Source organism: Triticum urartu, chromosome 1 (genome assembly GCF_003073215.2).
Source record: "Triticum urartu cultivar G1812 chromosome 1, Tu2.1, whole genome shotgun sequence".
NCBI classification, from domain to species: domain Eukaryota; kingdom Viridiplantae; phylum Streptophyta; class Magnoliopsida; order Poales; family Poaceae; genus Triticum; species Triticum urartu.
The window spans coordinates 567,042,956-567,066,138 of record NC_053022.1 but is presented as its reverse complement, the minus strand read 5'-3'; the positions used below and the strand labels follow the sequence as shown (position 1 = coordinate 567,066,138).

The following is a 23,183-nucleotide window of genomic DNA, read 5'->3' as shown; positions in this document are numbered from 1 at the left end:
GAAACATAATCATGTAATTACTTTACTTTATTGCTAACGTTAGCCATAGTAGTAGAAGTAATAGATTGACGAGACAACTTCAAGAAGACACGATGATGGAGATCATGGTGTCATGCCGGTGACAACGATGATCATGGAGCCCCGAAGATGGAGATCAAAGGAGCAAAATGATATTGGCCATATCATGTCACTATTTGATTGCATGTGATGTTTATCATGTTTTACATCTTATTTGTTCTTAGAACGACGGTAGCTTAAATAAGATGATCCTCACTAAATTTCAAGAAAGTGTTCCCCCTAACTGTGCACCGTTGCGAAGTTCGTCGTTTCGAAGCACCACGTGATGATCGGGTGTGATAGATTCTAACGTTCGAATACAACGGGTGTTGACGAGCCTAGCATGTACAGACATGGCCTCGGAACACATGCGAAACACTTAGGTTGACTTGACGAGCCTAGCATGTACAGACATGGCCTCGGAACACAGAAGACCGAAAGGTCGAGCATGAGTCGTATGGTAGATACGATCAACATGAAGATGTTCACCGATGTTGACTAGTCCGTCTCACGTGATGATCGGACACGGCCTAGTTGACTCGGATCATGTAATCACTTAGATGACTAGAGGGATGTCTATCTGAGTGGGAGTTCATAAGATGAACTTAATTATCCTGAACATAGTCAAAAGGTCTTCGCAAATTATGTCGTAGCTCGCGCTTCAGTTCTACTGTTTAGATATGTTCCTAGAGAAAATTTAGTTGAAAGTTGATAGTAGCAATTATGCGGACTAGGTCCGTAAACTGAGGATTGTCCTCATTGCTTCATAGAAGGCTTATGTCCTTAATGCACCGCTCAGTGTGCTGAACCTCGAATGTCGTCTGTGGATGTTGCGAACATCTGACATACACATTTTGATAACTACGTGATAGTTCAGTTAAACGGTTTAGAGTTGAGGCACCGAAGACGTTTTGAAACGTCGCGAAACATATGAGATGTTTCGAGGGCTGAAATTGGGATTTCAGGCTCGTGCCCACGTCAAGAGGTATGAGACCTCCGACGATTTTCTTAGCCTGCAAACTAAGGGAGAAAAGCTCAATCGTTGAGCTTGTGCTCAGATTGTCTGAGTACAATCACTTGAATCGAGTGGGAGTTGATCTTCCAGATGAGATAGTGATGTTTCTCCAAAGTCACTGCCACCAAGCTGCTAGAGCTTCGTGATGAACTATAACATATCAGGGATAGATATGATGATCCTTGAGATATTCGCGATGTTTGACACCTGCGAAAGTAGAAATCAAGAAGGAGCATCAATTGTTGATGGTTGGTGAAACCACTAGTTTCAAGAAGGGCAAGGGCAAGAAGGGATACTTCATGAAACGGCAAATCAGCTGCTGCTCTAGTGAAGAAACCCAAGGTTGAACCCAAACCCGAGACTGAGTGCTTCTGTAATAAGGGGAACAGCCACTGGAGCAGAATTACCCTAGATACTTGGTAGATGAGAAGGCTGGCAAGGTCGATAGAAGTATATTGGATATACATTGTGTTGATGTGTACTTTACTAGTACTCCTAGTAGCACCAGGGTATTAGATACCGGTTCGGTTGCTAAGTGTTAGTAACTCGAAATAAAAGCTACGGAATAAACGGAGACTAGCTAAAGGTGAGCTGACGATATGTGTTGGAAGTGTTTCCAATGTTGATATGATCAAGCATCGCACGCTCCCTCTACCATCGAGATTGGTGTTAAACCTAAATAATTGTTATTTGGTGTTTGCGTTGAGCATAGACATGATTGGATTATGACTATCGCAATACGGTTATTCATTTAAGGAGAATAATAGTTACTCTGTTTATTTGAATAATACCTTCAATGGTCTTGCACCTAAAATGAATGGTTTATTGAATCTCGATCGTAGTGATACACATGTTCACCTCAAAGACTAATAAGATAGTAATGATAGTACCACCTACTTGTGGCACTGCCACGTAAGTCATATCGGTATAAAACGCATGAAGAAGCTCCATGTTGATGGATCTTTGGGCTCACTCGTTTTTGAAAAGTTTGAGACATGCGAACCATGTCTATTGGTGTATATGCATGAAGAAACTCCATGCAAATGGACCGTTTGGACTCACTTGATTTTGAATCACTTGAGACATGCAAATCATACCACATGGGCAAGATGACTGAAAGCCTCGTTTTCAGTAAAATGGAACTAGAAAGCAACTTGTTGGAAGTAATACATTTTGATGTGTGCAGTCCAATGAGTGCTGAGGCGTGTAGTGGATATCGTTATGTTCTTACTTCACAGATGATTTGAGTAGATGTTGAGTATATTTACTTGATGAATCACGAGTCTGAATTATTGAAAGGTTCAAGTAATTTCAGGGTGAAGTTGAAAGATCGTCGTGACAAGAGGATAAAATATCTATGATGTGATCATAGAGATGAATATCTGAATTACGAGTTTGGCACAGAATTAAGACATTGTGGAAATTGTTTCACAACTAATACAGCCTGGAACACCATAGTGTGATGGTGTGTCCGAACATCATAACTGCACCCTATTGGATATGATGCATACCATGATGTCTCTTATCGAATTACCACGATAGTTTATGGGTTAGGCATTAGAGACAACCACATTCACTTTAAATAGGGCACCACGTAATTCCGATGAGATGACACCGTATGAACTATGGTTTAGAGAAACCTAAGCTGTCATTTCTTAAAAGTTTGGGGCTGCGACGCTTATGTGAAAAAGTTTCAGGCTGATAAGCTCAAACCCAAAGCGGATAAATGCATCTTCATAGACACAAAACAGTTGGGTATACCTCCTGTCTCAGATCGAAAGCAATAAGGGATTGTTTCTAGAATCGGGTCCTTTCTCGAGGAAGTTTTTCTCGAAAGAATTGAGTGGGAGGATGGTGGAGACTTGATGAGGTTATTGAACCGTCTCTTCAACTAGTGGCAGGGCACAAAGAGTTGTTCCTGTGGCACCTACACCAATTGAAGTGGAAGCTTATGATAGTTGATCATGAACTTCGGATCAAGTCACTACCAAACCTCGTGGGATGACAAGGATGCGTACTACTTTCAGAGTGGTACGTAATCCTGTCTTGGAAGTCATGTTGCTAGACAACAATGCTACGAGCTATGGAGAAGTAGTGGTGGGCCTGGATTCCAAAATGGCTCGAGGCCATATAATCCGAGACAGGATCCATTTTTAAAAAACAAAGTGTAGACTTTGGAAGTACTACTTGATGGTCGTAAGGCTGTTAGGCACATATGGATTTTAAAAGGAAGACGAACAATGATGGTAAGTATCACCATTAAGAAAGCTCGATTTGTCGTTAAGATGTTTTCCGACAAGTTCAAGGAGTTGACTACGATGAGACTTCCTCACTCGTAGCGATGTTAAGAGTCTATTGGAATTATATTAGCGATTACTGCATCATTTATGAAATCTTGCAGATAGGATGTCAAAACATTGTTTCCTCGACGATTTTTTTGAGGAAAGGTTGTATGTGATACAAACCGGAAGGTTTTGTCAATCCTGAAAGATGCTAATAAGTATGCAAAGCTCCAGCAATCCTTCTAAGGACTGGAGTAAGCATCTCGGAGTTGGAATGTATGCTTTGATGAGATGATCAAAGATTTTGGGTGTATACAAAGTTTATGAGAAACTTGTATTTCCAAAGAAGTGAGTGGGAGCACTATAGAATTTCTGATGAGTATATGTTGTTGACATATTGTTGATCAGAAATGACGTAGAATTTCTGGAAAGCATATAGGGTTATTTGGAAAGTGTTTTTCAATGGAAAGCCTGGATTAAGCTACTTGAACATTGAGCATCAAGATCTATAAGGATAGATCAAAACGCTTAATGGTACTTTCAAATGAGCACATACCTTGACATGATCTTGAAGGTGTTCAAGATGGATCAGTCAAAGAAGGAGTTCTTGCCTGAGTTGTAAGGTATGAAGTTAAGACTTAAAGCTCGACCACGGCAGAAGAAAGAGGAAGGACGAAGGTCGTCCCCTATGCTTTTGTCATAGGCTCTATACGGTATGCCATGCTGAGTACCGCACCTGATGTGTGCCTTGCCACATGTCTGGCAAGAGGTACAAAGGTAATCTAGGAGTAGATCACCAGATAGCGGTCAAAATTATCCTTAGAGGAATAAGGATATGTTTCTCGGTTATGGAGGTGATAAAGAGTTCGACGTAAAGAGTTACGTCGATGCAAGCTTAACACCTATCCGGATAGCTCTGAGTAGAGATACCGGATACGTATAATGGAGCAACAATTTAGAATAGCTCCAAGTAGAACAGTTATTTGAAATGGCTCCAAATGTAGCGTAGTAGTTGCATCTACAAGATGACATAGAAATTTGCGAAGTACATACGGATCTGAATGTTGCAGACCCGTTGACTAAAACCTCTCTCACAAGCATAACATGATCAAACCCAGAACTCATTGAGTGTTAATCACATAGTGATGTGAACTAGATTATTGACTCTAGTAAACTCTTTGGATGTTGGTCACATGGCGATGTGACCTATGAGTGTTAATCACATGGCGATGTGAACTAGATTATTGACTCTAGTGCAAGTGGGAGACTGTTGGAAATATGCCCTAGAGGCAATAATAAAATGGTTATTATTATATTTCCTTGTTCATGATAATTGTCTATTGTTCATGCTATAATTGTGTTATCTGGAAATCGTAATACATGTGTGAATACATAGACCACAACATGTCCCTAGTGAGCCTCTAGCTGACTAGCTCGTTGATTAATAGATGGTTACGGTTTACTAACCATGGACATTGGATGTCATTGATAACAGGATCACATCATTAGGAGAATGATGTGATGGACAAGACCCAATCCTAAGCATAGCACAAGATCGTGTAGTTCGTCTGCTAAAGCTTTTCTAATGTCAAGTATCTTTTTCCTTAGACCATGAGATTATGCAACTCTCGGATACCGTAGGAGTACTTTGGGTGTGCCAAACGTCACAACGTAACTGGGTGGCTATAAAGGTACACTAGAGGTATCCCCGAAAGTATCTATTGGGTTGGCACGAATCGAGACTGGGATTTTTCACTCCGTATGACAGAGAGGTATCTTTGGGCCCACTCGGTAGGACATCATCATAATGTGCACAATGTGATCAAGGAGTTGATCACGGGATGATGTGTTACGGAACGAGTAAAGAGACTTGCCGGTAACGAGATTGAACAAGGTATCGGGATACCGACGATCGAATCTCGGGCAAGTATCGTACCGCTAGACAAAGGGAATTGTATACGGGATTGATCGAATCCTCGACATCGTGGTTCATCCGATGAGATCATCGTGGAACATGTGGGAACCAACATGGGTATCCAGATCCCGCTGTTGGTTATTGACCGGAGAACGTCTCGGTCATGTCTGCATGCTTCCCGAACCCGTAGGGTCTACACACTTAAGGTTCGGTGACGCTAGGGTTATAGAGATATTAGTATGCGGTAACCCGAAAGTTGTTCGGAGTCCCGGATGAGATCCCGGACGTCACGAGGAGTTCCGGAATGGTCCGGAGGTAAAGATTTATATATGGGAAGTCTTGTTTTGGTCGCCGGAAAAGTTTCGCGCATTATCGGTATTGTACCGGGAGGGTCCGAAAGGGGTCCGGGGGTCCACCTGCCCCGGGGGGCCACATGGGCTGTAGGGGTGTGCGCCTTGGCCTATATGGGCCAAGGGCACCAGCCCCAAGAGGCCCATGCGCCAAGAGATAAGGGAAAGGAAGAGTCCTAAAGGGGGAAGGCACCTCCTAGGTGCCTTGGGGAGGATGGACTCCTCCCTGGCCGCACCCTTCCTTGGAGGAAGGGCCAAGGCTGCCCCCCTCTCCCTTGGCCCTATATATAGTGGGGGGAAGGGAGGGCAGCCGCACCTAAGCCCTGGCGCCTCCCTCTCCCTCCCGTGACACATCTCCCTCCTCCCGCAGCGCTTGGCGAAGCCCTGTTGGAATCCCGCTACTTCCACCACCACGCCGTCGTGCTGCTGGATCTCCATCAACCTCTCCCCCCTTGCTGGATCAAGAAGGAGGAGACGTCGCTGCTCCGTACGTGTGTTGAACGCGGAGGTGCCGTCCGTTCGGCGCTAGGATCATCGGTGATTTGGATCACGACGAGTACGACTCCATCAACCCCGTTCTCTTGAACGCTTCCGCGCGCGATCTACAAGGGTATGTAGATCCACTCCTCCCTCGTTGCTAGATGACTCCATAGATTGATCTTGGTGACACGTAGGAAAATTTTGAATTATTGCTACGTTCCCCAACACAACTAGAGTATTTGGGTATTATGTACTCTAGTTACTTATAGAGAGAGAAAAAAGCGTCCCTCAAACATATCTCTATCTCTACTACTTAAAAAGAATGTAAGATTTTAATTTCACTTTTCTTTCCATCACCCCTTCGTCTAACCTTCCATGTAGTATATGATAATCAATCACCTTAATTAACATATCTCTTGAACCAATTTCACTTTAATCTACTTACCAGACTTCTAATCAAAATATAAGATTATTTTTGGTCCCTCAACTTGAAAAACATATAACTCGCATTATTATTGACAGATAAATCACAAGCTAACGTACTACTCCTAGAATATTTATATTCGGTCGCAACGCACGGGCATTGTTCTAGTTACTATTAATAAAAAAAAGTCTAAATTTGGTCCTTGGGCAACTTGAAAACCATACAACTTGTACCGTTAACTTTTGAAACCGGACAAGTTAGTTGACCCAGGATTCTGTGCTGACTCGTGGTGGTTTTGACCAAAGATAGCTGAGTTGACACCCCTCTTTTCGCCTTTTCATCCTGGCAATGCAGTGGACATTTTGTCGAGCAGTTAGCGTGCAATGCCAGGCCACGGCCAGCGCCGCCGGTCAAGTCTTGAAGACGAAGAGTAGAAGACCCAAAATGACTAGGTGGCGGTCAAGCCGGAACACCACCCCACGCTACGCCACTGCGAAAACCACTTCAGTTCAGTTCAGTTCAGGAGAGAAGAGGGACTAGAATTGCCCGGTTCCAAAGTTTAACGGTGCAACTTGTCTGGTTTTGAAGTTGAAGGACTCTTCTAATAGTTGTCTGGTAGTATTTCATTAGCTTGCATTCCTCTTCCGGTTCAGGCTGATCAGCTCATGTACTTACTGCACATTTCAGTCTTGGTTGAGGTCAACCAAGGAGAGATGACATATCAAGCAAAGGAACATAGACTGAACAAGTCCCAGGTTTTGAAACTAGCTCCATCCCAGATCTGAAACTAGTCTTTAGCAATTAGCATGCATACATACAAAATACAGTAATTAACCCCAACCAAACCGCTACTTCGGAATTCAGAAGATGATCACAGGGCAGAGCAAATGCTAGTGCCAATGAAAATGTGTCCTCAACAAGCAGTGAATGGATATTATCCCAACTCAAATAGGTTCAGCCGATTGAATGGCAAACGAAGCGTACCTTGTATTACAAAAATATGTGGATCGACAGTCATATCTTCAAATAATAAATTTTGTTATAACAGGTGTGTTTAATTGATGTTGTGATTTCATAACGACTTTACATGAATCGGCGCTTTTGCCCAACCCAAGTAAACAAAAATCACCTGAACCAAACTAGCTAGCACGCAAGATCTATAAATTAAATATTAGGAAATCACTAAATCTCAAATTAACTCCTCGCAAATGTCACCTCAAACTACTCTGGCTGCAGCAAGCGTGCATGCGTGAGGAATGGACGGGTTATTGTACTTGTTTTTTTTTCAAGATTTGGTTTTTCGAAACTAAATATCGTCTGAACTGTGTCTGCAAATTACAAACCATTTTCAATGTTGCATTTCTCACCAAACAAAATATCTTCAAATTATTTTAGTTAACTAGTTAGTTGCTCCCTAAATATTAAGCCAAAGGTAACAAAGGAATGGTTTAATTAAGGGCGGCGATTATTTTTGTTAACTAGTTAGTTGCTCCCTAAATATTTCAGCCGGTCGCACCCGCACCGTAGGATCGAACAACGCACAGCCGCATGATCTCCTTCCTTCCCCTGGCATGCTTTCTTCTCTTGACGCGTGTGCTTGCGGACCGGCTCGCCCGCAGGCTCGCGACATCATCGCGACCTCTCCTCACTGACCTTGGCACTTCGTGGGCTTTGGTTCAAATGGAAGGATCCAAACAAGTTGTGTTTTTTTTCCGGAAACCCATGCAATGAGATGGACAAAAAGTTATTGAAAAAAGTATGTTTTTTGTCCCTCCAGTTTTCAAAAGGTAGACATTTGGCCCTTTATTATTTTTTTGTCGATATTTCACCCCTCATGTTTCAAAACCGACCGGACATATTTAATACAAAATAAAAAAATGAAGTGGTATTGGACTGATGTGTTCCAGTTTTGACTAGAAAATCCAATATTGAGTTCCACCTCATATTATCCGTCTCTGTGTGGGATGCATCAGCGACATTTCTTGGAGCACATCGCATGCGTTAGGCCAAGCGCACGCCGCACCAGCTCGACCCACCGTGCCGCCACTCACCATCTACGAGCAGCGGCAGCAGACCCATGAACGTCATTGCCACACCAAGCTTTCTTAAATTTGTGAATAAGTATTATTTTACTTTAAATCTATTGCAACGCACGAACACATTGCTAGTAATGCTGAATTCTTTAGTAACACCCACTCCCTTATGGAACACACATTGGCTCAATTCTTGGGTAACATCCACTCCCCTTTGCAACACACATTGTGGAAGGCTTGAGCTTCACCAATGGTATATAGTTTTTGCTTGGTTGGCCATACAAAATAGAGTTTGGACCGTCGACCGTTTGGTCAAGAGGGGATGGCCTAATTGCGGGCTTTGCCCGCCTTTGCAAGCGCGAGTAATAATCCATCGATCATCTTCTTTTCAAGTGACGGCACTCTATTATGCTTTGAGGACATCACGAATAGTGAAGCTATGACTACCCTTATCATGCTCACCTCTTGAACCATTTGTATGGAAGGAACGCTCGCATGTTCCAACACATGAGTGCCCCGCCGATGGTTCTCCTCGTGAGCATCAAGAATGAAGCGCTCTCTTGGGTTGCCGTGGGAGAAAAAATTAGGATCAATCGTGCTACGAGAGTAGTGACCTTTTCTGATTTGGTGTTGTATAAATACAAACCCTAAAATCATTTGCCCCCTAATCATCGAACGAGGCAAAATAGTTGCCTCCGGTTGATTTTTTTTTTAAAAAAACACCTCCAATGCTGCCCATCTCATCTCATGGCTCTGGTCCGGCAGCGTCGCCAGCAACCCCACCCCACCGACCACTTCGCAGTGCGCCTCCACCGCCTCTCCGACGAGGAGAGGAGAGGATCTCTCTCGTCGGCCAGGGCGACGACGGCACCGTCTACGAGGCGCTCAGCCGTTGGCGATCGAGCTCTGGGACGCCGGGCCAAGGGGAGCCTCTGGCTGTCGGTGTCAAGTCATGTCAAGAAGAGAGAATGACATGTCGCAGTTCGGAGTGGCATGGGGATGGAGCGTAGCTAGCCCGTAAGTAGAATGCAAGCCAAGTGCTCGACAAAATGCTACGTACTAGCTACAATGAGACGAGAGAACTACTAACCAGCATGAATGATGAATTTCAAATTAACAGAGTCGATAAGATATTGGAGGGCATGCATTAATCTTCTTCTCTGCTGCTGCTTCTTCCTCCTCGTGCTCTGCTCTGGCCGCCCATGCCCGTCACCTTGCCGTCCAGAGTGCATGCCATTGACTCCTGAGGCCATCTCACCGCCGGCCTTTCTCTAACGCCCTCCCTCTGTTCCGGTCGAGCACATCGCACTCGCAGCAAATCCTGCAAAGCCGACGGCCCGCCAGTCTCCCCTTCCTTTCCCAAGATTTTTTTCAGAGCTCGCCATGGTCACCACCGCATGCCACAAGAATGCGCGATGCCCCGCCCAGCTCCACCTCCTCGGACCACTTCTGCTTCCCCTGTACCCTCCTTCCCTGCACAATTGCTGATGGTGGTGCCAGGGCACCTTCCCGATCACGTCCATGCCGTTTCGACTCTCGAGCTGATCGGGTCGGCGCGCAAGCAAGCTGATGCCATGCGCCTCCGCTCTTCCTTTCCCCGCGCCGTGGCCTCCTGGCATGCGCGCATCCTCCCCTGCTAGCTCCCAACGCAGCCGTGAACTCCATGCCATGACATGCGCCACCTCCGCTCTGGACGAGCTCTCCGCCACTCTAACGAAGGGCGCACCGCACGGGTCTTCTCCTCAGGCTCCGACAGAAAACTGCAGCCGCGGCCTCGCCGTCAATGACAACCCCCTCAGTTTGTCTTCCTTCCGGCCTGCTCTCAACCTCACTAACACCTTGTGTCTTTCAGTTGCACCGCCCCCGGGTACAAGCTCCAGGTTGTCAAGGCGAGGCGTTGCTGGTGAGCGGCGAGGATATGCACAGGGTAGTGGCGCGGCACAAGGTGCTCGGCAAAACACCTGACTATCACGCAGAAGCCGAAAATTGTTAACTGGACTCCCATGATTACGATGGTCTATTATTCTGCAAAAAGTTGTTTTGTCGTCTTTTAATGTTTTCATTCACATCCATGATCATATATGTTGTCCGACAAGATGCGAGTTATCAGCCACTTAGTTCTTACCTTTCTTTCCATCATGATTTTGGACAATTAATTAGCTTTCGTTGCATCATGCTTCTGGATAATGAATAAAATGATGTACCAGTTCGATTACTTCTTCATCAACCAATGTTCCACTCAACATTCATCTTTTGGATTACTTCTTCATCAACCAATGTTCCACTCAACATTCATCTTTTGGATTACTTCTTCACCAACTTATGCTCCACTTTACATTTATATCATGGAAAAATAGTTGTCTTTAGCGACCTTGTATATAGTTGTTTTAGCAGGCATGGGTGTTTGCATTTTCTCTTTTCTACCCGTTGCAACTCACAGACCCTTTTGCTAGTTAATAATAAAGCAGCAATTGCTTCTGGTGGTACGTCACCGAAATTGTCACAAAAGTTACAAAATATTAGAGAAACGTTTTCCTTCAACTGGCTGATCTCGTGCGAGCGTCCGCCACCTCCCGTGTCCGTTAGATGAGCTCTTAATCAGACGGTCAGGAGCTAATCCCTTCGTGTCCACGTTCTGCAACTGGTCCCTTGTTTCATAAAGTGATTATGCAACTAGCCCTTTGTTGCAAACCAACCATGGGTTAGATCCTGCAACGGCTGGGACTATATATGAGGGTGACGGCGACTGGGACTAGGGAGGGCAGCGGTGCAGGCCTACAGGCAGACCCCCCGCAGCGGTGACGATGATGGGATCTTCGCCGACGGTGGCCGGCCTCTCTACAAATCCAGAGATCCCTTTTTCCCTTGTTCCTGTAGGCCGGCGTAAGTGGTAGCTAGGTGGCGGCGGTGCTGGTCGCTGGCGGTAGTGGTGGTGGTTGACGGCGGCAGCGATGATTTGTGCTCCCCAGCGCGCTTCTGAAACCACGGGAGCGGCGGCTTTATTGATTTGTTGTGATCACCGACGACGCGCTTGACGCAGGCAACAGCAGCGTCGTTTTTTGCACATTTTTTCATTTTTAATTTTTCTGCAACATTACCTATGTTGCAAAAGTTCTCCAACCACATCACAGTTGTTGCAAAAAAAGAGTGAAGATGGGAAAAAATTCTACAAACACGACCTATGTTACAAAAAAGGGTTTTTATCATTTGTGCTACTAGGAATTTCAACTGCTCAAAAATGCCATCTTTCCGTGAGATGCTTGCTCAAAATGCCATTAGATATCTAAAAAATGACATCATTTCATTAGATGTTTGCTCAAAAATGCCATTAGACATTGTTATTGTCAGGTCAAACTCGTTGACCATGTTATATGAAGAAAATACTCCTATACCCACATATCAGCTCTCTTTATCTCACAATGATAAATGTGAACCTCACTTGTGAGGAGTAAGCAAATGAATAATTTTAGAGGAAAATGATAATGTTGTCGGGATCAAGTGAGACCCACACTTTATTGTAGTGAGATAGAGGGACAACTGACATGTTGGTCTATAGGTATTCTCGCAACATAACCTATGTTGCAAAAAATAATTGCAACATAATCTTTCTTTGTAAATGTTTTCGCAACAAGCCCTCTGTTACAAAGTAGAGAAAGAAGTTCGGCCTCTTGATTGTGTCAGATCCCACGGCTCGCGAGGCGGCGGATCTTTTAAAAAAATCTGCCGGCCGATGCCAATAAATAAATGTTTCACACAGGCGAATCCCCGTCTGGGCAAGCCCAAGTAGGAACCTTCTATACTGCGCTTTGCGTGTTGTGCGAAGACACATCGCGCCTGCTTGGCCCGGCTCATCTCCGGGCAGCTGCTTTTCTATTTTTCGGTTTTGATTTTTTGTTTTCCTTTTCGGTCTTCCTTTCCTTGACTTTAAATAATCCTAAGAAATGTACCGAATATTTAAAAAATGAGAATTTTGAAATAAAATGTTTAATAACTCATAAATGTTTGTGGATTCAAAAGTGTTCATGATTTAAAAACAATGTTCGTATAATAAAATAATATTCCCGATTTTGAAAACAAATGTTCGGGAAACAAAAACTTCCATGATTTTTTTATAGAACTTCATGTACGAAAAACGTTAATGAAATCAAACATAATTTCGCCAATTCAAAAAATGTTCCATTGAATTGAAAAATAACCAAAAAATTCAGAAACGTTCATGACTTACAAAATAGTTTATAATTCATAAAATGTTTCATGGTTCAAAAAATGATCATGCATTTCCAAATATGTTCATTATTTCAAAAAAAATCATGAATTTCAAAAATTGTTGGAACAAACAATTTCCAAAAAAAATGTTATTTGATTTGGTACATTTGGGCTGGAGAAGACACAGCGCGCCCATTTCGGCAGGCCCATGTGCAGGCGCCTGTTTTTGAAGTTTTATTTTTCTGTTCCATTTATTCTACTTTAAATAATTTGGAAAGTAAAAAAAACTTTTCAATTTTTAAAAAACTGATACCTTTGACGTAAAATTTTCAAGAAAACATAAAATATTTGTGAATTCAAAAAATGTTGGGGATTTTTCTAAAAATGTTTGCATATCCAAATAAATGTTCATAGTTTCAAAACAAATGCTCGTAATATCAAAAAATCCATGATTTTTTAAAAGGTGTGTGTATTAACTTTTTTGCATGAAATTTAAAAAATGTTTGCTAATTGAAAAATGTCCTAATTTTTAAAAAAATGTTCATGAAATTCAAAAAAAAGAATCCACCAGTTTTGGAAAAAAATGTTCGTCTATTCTAGAATTGTTTGCCTATTCAAAAGAAAATGCTTAAAAACCGTTCGCAGGATAGAAAAATTGTTCGTCCATCCGTCTCATAATATGAAAGTGTTTTTTTACATTAGTGTGGTGTCAAAAACGCTTTTATATTACACTCCCTCCGTTCCTAAATATAAGTCTTTGTAGAGATTCCATTATGAACCGCATACGGATGTATATAGATGCATTTTAGAGTGAAGATTCTCTCACTTTGCTTCGTATGTACTCCCTCCGTTCGAAAATAGGCCATAGTGAAATCTCTATAAAGACTTATATTTAGGAACCGAGGGAGTAGGACGGAGGGAGTAAGATATATGAAAGTTGAAGGCAGTGCAACAGGCGATAAGAAACACTAATTATAAACATCAATGAGGTAGTAGCAACTAAGTAGTACTCCCTCCATAAACTTATATAAGAGCGTTTAGAATACTAAAATAGTGATCTAAACGCTCTTATATTAGTTTACAGAAGGAGTACTAGAGATTAATTATAAACATCAATGGAAGGCTTGACTCAACTAGTAGTAGTAGTACTAGTGAACCAACAAAAAATTTACCACGCTAGAGGAAGCAAAAGCAGTTTATCAAATGAAACATCTACTGCTTGGTGCTTGTGCACAAATAATGGAGAAAAAGAACCCAACAAAACACAACATTTTAGAGAATTTTCTTCACCATTGATTGCATCCATCACAAAAATGTTAGCACACACACACAAACAACCTGGGCCAACACAACATTTTGCAGGAAAAAAGTTCCATTAGGCAAGAGCAAACCTACCACACTTGATCATCTACAGTCCAGAGGATGGCTTGCACTTTCCAGCAAAACTAAACCACAAGACATGACACATGACTCCCAGACTAACCCAACCAGTAGTGTGGTCCGTGGGAACACTTCTTCAGCTCATTACAGTACGTTCATATCCCTCCGTGGTTCACAAAGTCCACCGCTGCTTCAGTAACAGTGAACATCACCTTCCCAGACACGAAAACCAGAAATGCGCACGCCACATTAGCGACAGTGTTGCGAAAGACGACCGTGGTGAAGTCCTTATCTGACATATCCATCTGCAGCTCCTGGACCTCCTTCTGCGTGCCCGCCACGGCAGCCTTCAACCACCCCACTTGGGCACTGGTGGAGGTCTTCAGCTCCTGCAGCTCCTTCTTCGTGTCCGCCACCATAGTCTTCAAGGACTCCACTCCAGCCCTGGTGGAGGTGGCCTCATCCATCACCATCTGCTTGAGCGCTTCAATCTCAAAACGGATTTCGGCGGTTCGCTCTATTCCCTGGAGCGTGATCTCGACAGCAGCTCCGCTGACCACCTTCTTTACCTCCACAATAGAGACCTACAAATTCAGCAACAACCATCAAAAACGATCATCTTCACGTAATGAGTCTACTATCACAGCAAGGTCCAATCAACTACTCCCTCTTCCTAAATACAAGTCTTTTTAGAGATTTCAAATGGACTACAACATACGGATGTATATAGACATATTTTAGAGTGTAGATTCGCTCATTTTGCTCAAAAGCCATATGATCAACGAACATACAAAACACGAGGAGACCAGATCAAGGTACGTACAATCAACCAGAAGTACTCCCTCTGTAAACTAATATAAGAGCGTTTAGATCATTAAAGTAGTAATCTAAACACTCTTATATTAGTTTACGGAGGGAGTATTATGCAATATAATCAATCAATGATGTATGACTGCAGGAGAGCATAACATCGCAGAGAAGGGCACTGTGCAATACAATCAATGAACATGCAAAACAGGAGATCAAAATAAATGCTTCACAGCAAGGTACAATTAGCCAGAAGTGTGCAATATAATCTCAATTATATATCACCAGCGGAGTGGCATAACATTGCAGAGAAGGGGACTGCTTCTTGCTGAAACACAAAAAAAAAATATTTCTGTTGGCTTTTCCAGAGCCGTCCATCTACACAAGTCTACGTTGGTTCGATATAACAACAGCACAGCATATCATACCTGGTGCCTCAGATACGCCTCGAGATCCTCTGGTCTGTTTGACTGAAGTGCCTTCAGGAAGTCCCTGTCAAAACAGCGACGAAGCATCAATATTGAACCGACTTCATGATCCAAAACAACACCCCAACAGTTGTAACTCTTACTTCACTATGTTTGATGCGGAGTCAGCATTGTCATCGCAGATGGAGATCCTGTAGGCATGGTCCGTGGTAAACCCGATCTCGGGAAGCAGCTTGCCACTCACGTCCAGATGAAACTGTACATTCAACACACAAATGGCTCAGATATAAACACACAAAGTAGTAGCATACACCACCACTAGGTACGAAGCAAGCTCACATACTGACATGTTATTAGGCCTCTTAAGAAATTCCATAATAAACACACAAAGTTAAGTAGGGCCACTTTGGCACCTTGCAACGCCCTCCAATATAAACCATCAGACTAACACCACACGGTCTACACACAGAAAGAAAAACTCCAGTTCCACAGAGAAACATTCAGAAACTTGTAGAAACATCTGAAAAACATAACAAATCGCGTATCATCGTATCGTAGACAAAATACTGCAAGACTAATATTTCTATCAAGCCTCTTAAGAAATTCCATACGCAAACAAAGTTAAGCTGTCCACACAGCCACCTTGGCGCCTTGCAACAATAACCTCCGATAAACCATTTCATGGCCTAAACACACAAACAAAAATCCATTTCCATGGAGAAATGGACACCAACTCCGCATCATCACCAGGCAAAGACATCAACAGATTGTACTTATCATCGTAAACTCAGTACTGCATACACCAATTGGTAACAAGCGACAGAGACTGATATTGTTGTAAAGCCTCTAAGAAACTCCATAGGTTAAGCTGTCCATACAGCCACCTTGGCACCTTGCAACAATAACCTCCGATGCAAACCATTCATGGCCTAAACACACAAAGAAAAATCCATTTCCACGAGGAAATGGACACCAACTCTCCGTCATCACCAGGCAGAGGCATCAACAGATTATACTTATCACAGTAAAATCAGTACTGCATACACCAATCGGTAAGAAGCAAGCTGGCAGAGACTGATATTGCTATAATAAAGCCTCTAAGAAATTCCATAGGCAAACAAAGTTAAGTTGTGCATAAATACAGCTATCCTGGTTCTCCCTCTCTAAAGAAATTTAAGAGCGTTTAGATCACTAAGCTCTTATATTTCTTTACGGAGGGGCTACCTTGCAATAGCCTCCATGAGGCTGCTAACACCACACGGTCAAAAAATCCCATCTCGAGAGAGGGTGTCCAAACTGGGCAAGGCATGAAGAATGGCAGAAACACACCTTCCTGTTGATGTCTGGAGTGGGACGGACGATGGCAGGCAAGGAGGTGGAGGAACAGCTGCGATGTGGAACGGCGACCTGCACCAATAATAAGAAATCGAAATGAAGTAGCTAGCATATAGAATTGGAAGGAATTTGCATTTCAAACTGCAGGTGCGCAATGAATGAAAGTAGATGAGCTAATTACTGGAACGACTGTAACTAGCCGCTGTAATTCCAAGCAAATGGCTAATTGACTTTTTTTTTCTTTTTTTTTGCGAATAAAATAAAATGGCTAATTTACATAGGCACACAACAGGAATTTCATGGGCAGGCAAGGTCAGTTACACAAGGTAAATCAAGTGACGACAGCGTGGTGGAGGCAGAGCTCACCGATTCCACCGAGATGGAGAAGCAGGGCATGACCAAGACGGAGATCCCCTTCCCCTTGAGGCCCCAAGGAGCTGGGATCTGCCGTCTACGGCATGATCAGGGGCAGGGAAAACGGAATCCATCGTCCATACAGTACAGGCAGCGCCTAGGGCAACGAAACTGATGCACGAAATGCTAGGGTTCCTGCGACGGTTCCTACGGAGCAAGCAAGGGCTACGCAAAGGCGGTCGTCTTCGCGCGGCGTGGAGAAGGGAGGGAGGAGGGGCCCGTACCATGGAGCGAGGTGGGGTGGGGTGCGGCTGCTGGTGCTGGTGCTGGTGCGCCGCCGCGGCCAGCGACGGGCGGAAGGAGCGGCCGCCGATCCTCCTGAGGGCGGTGCGGGCCACCGTCGCCATGAGGGCTTCTTCCAAAGCGCCTTCGCCGCTGCAAATGGAAGGAAACCCTACTCACCGGGGAGAGAGGAGGCAGGAGGGGGATGGATCCCCCGATACGCCGGGTTTATCAACCAACCCTACCGGGCCTTTTCCTCCCCCACCGGGCCTTTCTTCCCCTACTTGATGGGCCGGGCCGAAACGTCGCTACTTTTTTTTTTGCCTTGCCTTTTCCCTAAAAAAATGTGTTTCTCATCTCAATAAGAAAAAAGAAGAAGCTAATAGATATCGAAAATGCACTTTTCTCGATATCTATTAAAAAGTATTGTACGCAATCCCTTCTTCTTTTTCACGTCATAATTTTCTTTGATTCTAATAAAAAGAAGTCTCGGTTTTATTTTGTTTTCACAAAGAAAGAATGCATTTTTTTCTTTCTTAATGTAATATGTTGTTTACTAAGGAGAGAGAGCTCGTGTCCTGCACATTACTACTCCCTCCGTCCAAAAAATCTTGTCACGAGCTTGTCTCTAAAATGGATGTATCTAGCACTAACCTGATGCTAGATACATCCATTTGAGGGACAACCTTTTTCGAACAGAGGGGGTACCAATCAAATGCAGCACCTAGTGCGAATTAAGCGTAGCTTAGATGGTTAGATTCCTGGCGTTGGAACCAACTCACCAGAGTTCAACTCGTAGACCTAGCACTCGCGCTTGCATTTTCTCGGAGGTGCTCATAGGGGGTAGATTATGCGTGTGCGCGTTCATAAAAATGAGTGTATGTGTCTGTATATGCTTTTTATCATGTTCATAAAAATACAAAACCCAATGCGTCATGTACCGACCGTTAAATTCTTTTTACGGCTGCTTTCTAGTTGTTGTTTTTTCCCTAAAAAAGAGGGGTAGTGCATCAATTTTAGATAATGTTCAAGCATCTTAAAAAATTGTTAATAACAGATCTTTCGAATTATTAAAAAAGTAACGACTTCAAAAATGCTCAAAAATTCTAAAATATTCACAAATTCAGAAAGTATTCTCAATTTTAAATTTTGTTTCAATTTTTTAAAATGATCACGAGGGGTTAATTTTAACCATCCAAAAGGTCATAAAAGCCTGGAACTTATGTTTTGTCTTTTGGCAGCTTAGCCAAAACAAGGCACTACAGGTAATGTTCAAGAAATCTTTCAGAAAAATGGCCAGAGTACATTTTTTAAAATGTTATTTGGGTTTAAAAAATACTCTTAGTTTTTTATAAATGTTCAAGATTTTTTTATGATTTTGAACTAAAAAAATGTTTGCAAGCACACAAAATATTGCGGAATTTGAAATTTTGTTTTGAACTTTTAAAAATGAGGGGTTCATTGCAAAGGTGCAAAAGGTCTTAATAGCCTAGGACAAGGATCATTGTATGCTAAACCACTACCATGTGCACTAGGCCAAGAGGACAAGGAAGACCAGGTGAAAAGAATGCCACGGGAGATACCATTCACCCGCCCGTCAAGCTTCGCCATTCCCGTCTCTACACAACCGTCACACCGTTGTCAACATCACATCTCCCATAGCCATCTCCATCATCATTGTCTCCATCGCCATTAGATTAAATACTTGTAATCGACACTCCATTGCGATCGGCGACATCGTAGGACTTTCAATCATTCATCTTCAAGCAACAATCTATACAAATGCCTTCTGCTTGTGATTTGATCCTGATGTGTGAGTAATCCCCTCAGGCCAAGGGAGGAAGAGTATTCTCGTGGTTTTCAAGGTCGGCCACCGTTCGAGCCAGTTCTTGGTGTTGGTCAGCGGAGGAGCTTGTGCGCGGGCGCGTGTGCGGGCATCGTGGCAAGCTGTGGAGTTACCCAAGACACATGTTATTCATCCTTTTAGCAGTGTGTGCACACGAATTTTTGGATCATGTATGTGCTTCCTTTAGCTTTCTGGGACTTTTGAGTCCCTGATTCTGTAATGTTTCGTGTGGTCGGTTGTGCCCCACTGTCTTTAATATAATAAAGGGCAGGTGTTGTTGTGCCAAAAACTCAAAGTCATCATCCATGGAGGAAGTTGTCACAACTTGGCAAGTGAAGAACTATGCTCCAAGTTGCAACTTCCAAAGAAGCGTCATCCTAGTCCATGTAGTGTACATTTGTTGAGTGACTACAGTACCATTCAAGTTGAGCACACTGTTGAAGTATCCTTCAAAATTGGGGCATATGAAGATACTTTGGAATGCAATGTGGTGCCCATGGTCGTTTGTCACCTTCTCTTGGGACACCCTTGGCATTATGACTGAGACATCTCATGATGGATGCACCAGCTACCAGGGGCGGAGCTAGGATCAGCCCAAGCCCTGGGCCCATGCTTGCTACAGCGCCTCAACAGTGTTGCTACAGTGCGTGAGATAGTATACTCAACACTAAGTATAATCAGCACGCCCCAGGCCTAGGCCCCCCCCCCCGGCCTGGGTTCTGGACCGCCACTGTCAGCTACTATAACTTCAAAGTGGAAGGGGAAGAGTATGTGCTCCGGCCTATGACTCCAAGTCAAGTCCTCGCCCGATAAACTTCAAGTATCCCATCTTCAAGGCAAGCCTAGTAAGAGAATGACCCACAAATTAGTAAGTGAGCGCCACAAGCCCGATATGAGTGGTTCCAAGATGAGTAGTCCTCTTAGCTTCCAAATACATGTGTTAGGGGAGAGAGTGAAAACCCACTAGTGCGTCCCTTTGTTGACACCTTTTAGAGACTCGCGTTCTTTTCCTAGCTCTTTGTCCCTTGTTTTGCAAAAAGTCATGGATGTGATTCCTTTGGACAACCCATCGGACCATCCTCCACTTCACGACATCGAGCAAAAGGTCGACTGATGTGCACTGCACACTTCTATTATTGTAGACTCTGTTTGGCCTCCAAAAGTAGGGTTTTATCGGACGGCAACCTTTTTTTCTCAAGTGGATGACTCAAAATCCCCAAGTGCAAGGAATTGTCATAGCACTTTCTAATGATGGAGGTGGTAAGTATGTGCTACTTGTGAGTTGCGTTGGGATTTCCTCGAAGAGGAGATGATGATGCAATATAGTAGAAATAAGTATTTCTCTCAGTTATGAAATCAAGGTTATCAATTGAGTAGGAGAACCAAGCAACACTATGTAAACAACACCTGCACACAAACAACAAATACTAGCAACCCAACGCGTAGAGGGGTTGTCAATCCCTCAACAGTATTGAGAAAGATTAAATTGTATAGGTTTTGATAAATAGATCTAACAAAAATATAAAACAAAATAAATAAATAAAAGTGCAGCAAAGTATTTTTGGTTTTAGTATATGATAGAAAATATACTCAATTTTCACTAGGGGCCTCTCTTGAGAAAATAGCATACAGTGGGTAAACAAATTACTATTGGGCAATTGACGGAAAAATAAATAATTATGACGATATCCAAGGCAATGATCATGCATGTATATAGACATCACATCCAAGATTAGTAGACCGACTCCTACCTGCATCTACTATTATTACTCCACCGGGCCTTTCCTCCCCCACCGGGCCTTTCTTCCCCTACTTGATGGGTCGGGCCGAAACTTCGCTACTTTTTTTTGCCTACATGAATGAAGAAGAAAAGTGTTTTCCCTATCAAAAAAAGTGTTTCTCAAAAAGAAAAGAAGAAGAAGAAGAAGAAATAAGTACTAATAGATATCGAAAATACACTGTCTGATGCAGTAGGACCATACGGGTGTATGAAGTGAAGATATATTGGCCTTACCCGAAAAAATAGGGGGGATATTATGGGTTTAAAAAATACTCTTAGTTTTTTATAAATGTTCAAGATTTTTTTATGATTTTGAACTAAAAAAATGTTTGCAAGCACACAAAATATTGCGGAATTTGAAATTTTGTTTTGAACTTTTAAAAATGAGGGGTTCATTGCAAAGGTGCAAAAGGTCTTAATAGCCTAGGACAAGGATCATTGTATGCTAAACCACTACCATGTGCACTAGGCCAAGAGGACAAGGAAGACCAGGTGAAAAGAATGCCACGGGAGATACCATTCACCCGCCCGTCAAGCTTCGCCATTCCCGTCTCTACACAACCGTCACACCGTTGTCAACATCACATCTCCATAGCCATCTCCATCATCATTGCCTCCATCGCCATTAGATTAAATACTTGTAATCGACATTCCATTGCGATCAGCGACATCCTAAGACTTCCAATCATTCATCTTCAAGAAACTATCTATACAATGCGTTCTGCTTGTGATTTGATCCTGATGTGTGAGTAATCCCCTCAGGCTAAGGGAGGAAGAGTATTCTCATGGAAACAAAATAAAGAGAGGGTTTCACAATCTCTTGCATCCATTAGAGATCGTTGGACAAGGTGTATTCAATTTCATATACTTTGCATAAGGAGGCATTTTCAAGATATCAGTCAAGCGAGTACGCAAAAAGACTGGCCTCAGCATTTCAGCAAAGCATTCAAATTCTTCATCATCTTTCTTTTAGTTGACTTGGGTGGAAAAGGCATAGGTTTTTGTGAAGGAAATATGCCCTAGAGGCAATAATAAAGTTATTATTTATTTCCTTATAATCATGATAAATGTTTATTATTCATGCTAGAATTGTATTAACCGGAAACATAATACATGTGTGAATACATAGACAAACAAAGTGTCACTAGTATGCTCTACTTGACTAGCTCGTTAATCAAAGATGGTTATGTTTCCTAACCATAGACATGAGTTGTCATTTGATTAACGGGATCACATCATTAGTTGAGTGATCTGATTGACATGACCCATTCCATTAGCTTAGCACCCGATCGTTTAGTATGTTGCTATTGCTTTCTTCATGACTTATACATGTTCCTATGACTATGAGATTATGCAACTCCCGTTTGCCGGAGGAACACTTTGGGTGCTACCAAACGTCACAACGTAACTGGGTGATTATAAAGGAGCATTACAGGTGTCTCCAAAGGTAGATGTTGGGTTGGCGTATTTCTAGATTAGGATTTGTCACTCCGATTGTCGGAGAGGTATCTCTGGGCCCTCTCGGTAATACACATCACATAAGCCTTGCAAGCATTCAACTAATGAGTTAGTTGAGATGATGTATTACGGAACGAGTAAAGAGACTTGCCGGTAACGAGATTGAACTAGGTATTGGATACCGACGATCGAATCTCGGGCAAGTAACATACCGATGACAAAGGGAACAACGTATGTTGTTATGCGGTCTGACCGATAAAGATCTTCGTAGAATATGTAGGAGCCAATATGGGCATCCAGGTCCCGCTATTGGTTATTGACCGGAGACGTGTCTCGGTCATGTCTACATTGTTCTCGACCCGTAGGGTCCGCACGCTTAAGGTTTCGATGACAGTTTACATTATGAGTTTATACGTTTTGATGTACTGAAGGTTGTTCGGAGTCCCGGATGTGATCACGGACATGACGAGGAGTCTCGAAATGGTCGAGACATAAAGATTGATATATTGGAAGCCTATGTTTGGATATCGGAAGTGTTCCGGGTGAAATCGGGATTTTACCGGAGTACCGGGAGGTTACCGGAACCCCCCGGGAGCTATATGGGCCTTAGTGGGCCTTAGTGGAAAAGAGAAGGGGCTGCCCTAGATGGGCTGCGCGCCTCCCCCTTCCCCTAGTCCTATTAGGACTAGGAGAGGTGGCCGGCCCCCTCCTCCTCTTTTCCCCCTCCGCGAATCCTATTCCAACTAGGATT

At 43.1% G+C, this 23,183-nt stretch overlaps 1 protein-coding gene and 1 pseudogene across 1 annotated transcript; one reads left to right on the top strand and one right to left on the bottom strand.

The window, feature by feature from the left end:
- LOC125533190 overlaps positions 1 to 10,549 on the top strand; it is a 30,461-nt pseudogene extending 19,912 nt beyond the window's left edge.
- A 3,483-nt stretch (positions 10,550 to 14,032) lies between these two features.
- On the bottom strand, positions 14,033 to 17,569 carry LOC125531170. Its single transcript, XM_048695588.1, has 5 exons — positions 17,351 to 17,569; positions 16,707 to 16,784; positions 15,521 to 15,633; positions 15,378 to 15,441; positions 14,033 to 14,726 (listed from the first exon to the last, which is right to left on the bottom strand). The coding sequence occupies exons 1-5, from the start codon at positions 17,471 to 17,473 to the stop codon at positions 14,298 to 14,300; spliced, it is 807 nt and encodes a 268-aa protein (XP_048551545.1). The 5' UTR covers positions 17,474 to 17,569; the 3' UTR covers positions 14,033 to 14,297.
- Between the last annotated feature and the right edge of the window lie 5,614 nt (positions 17,570 to 23,183).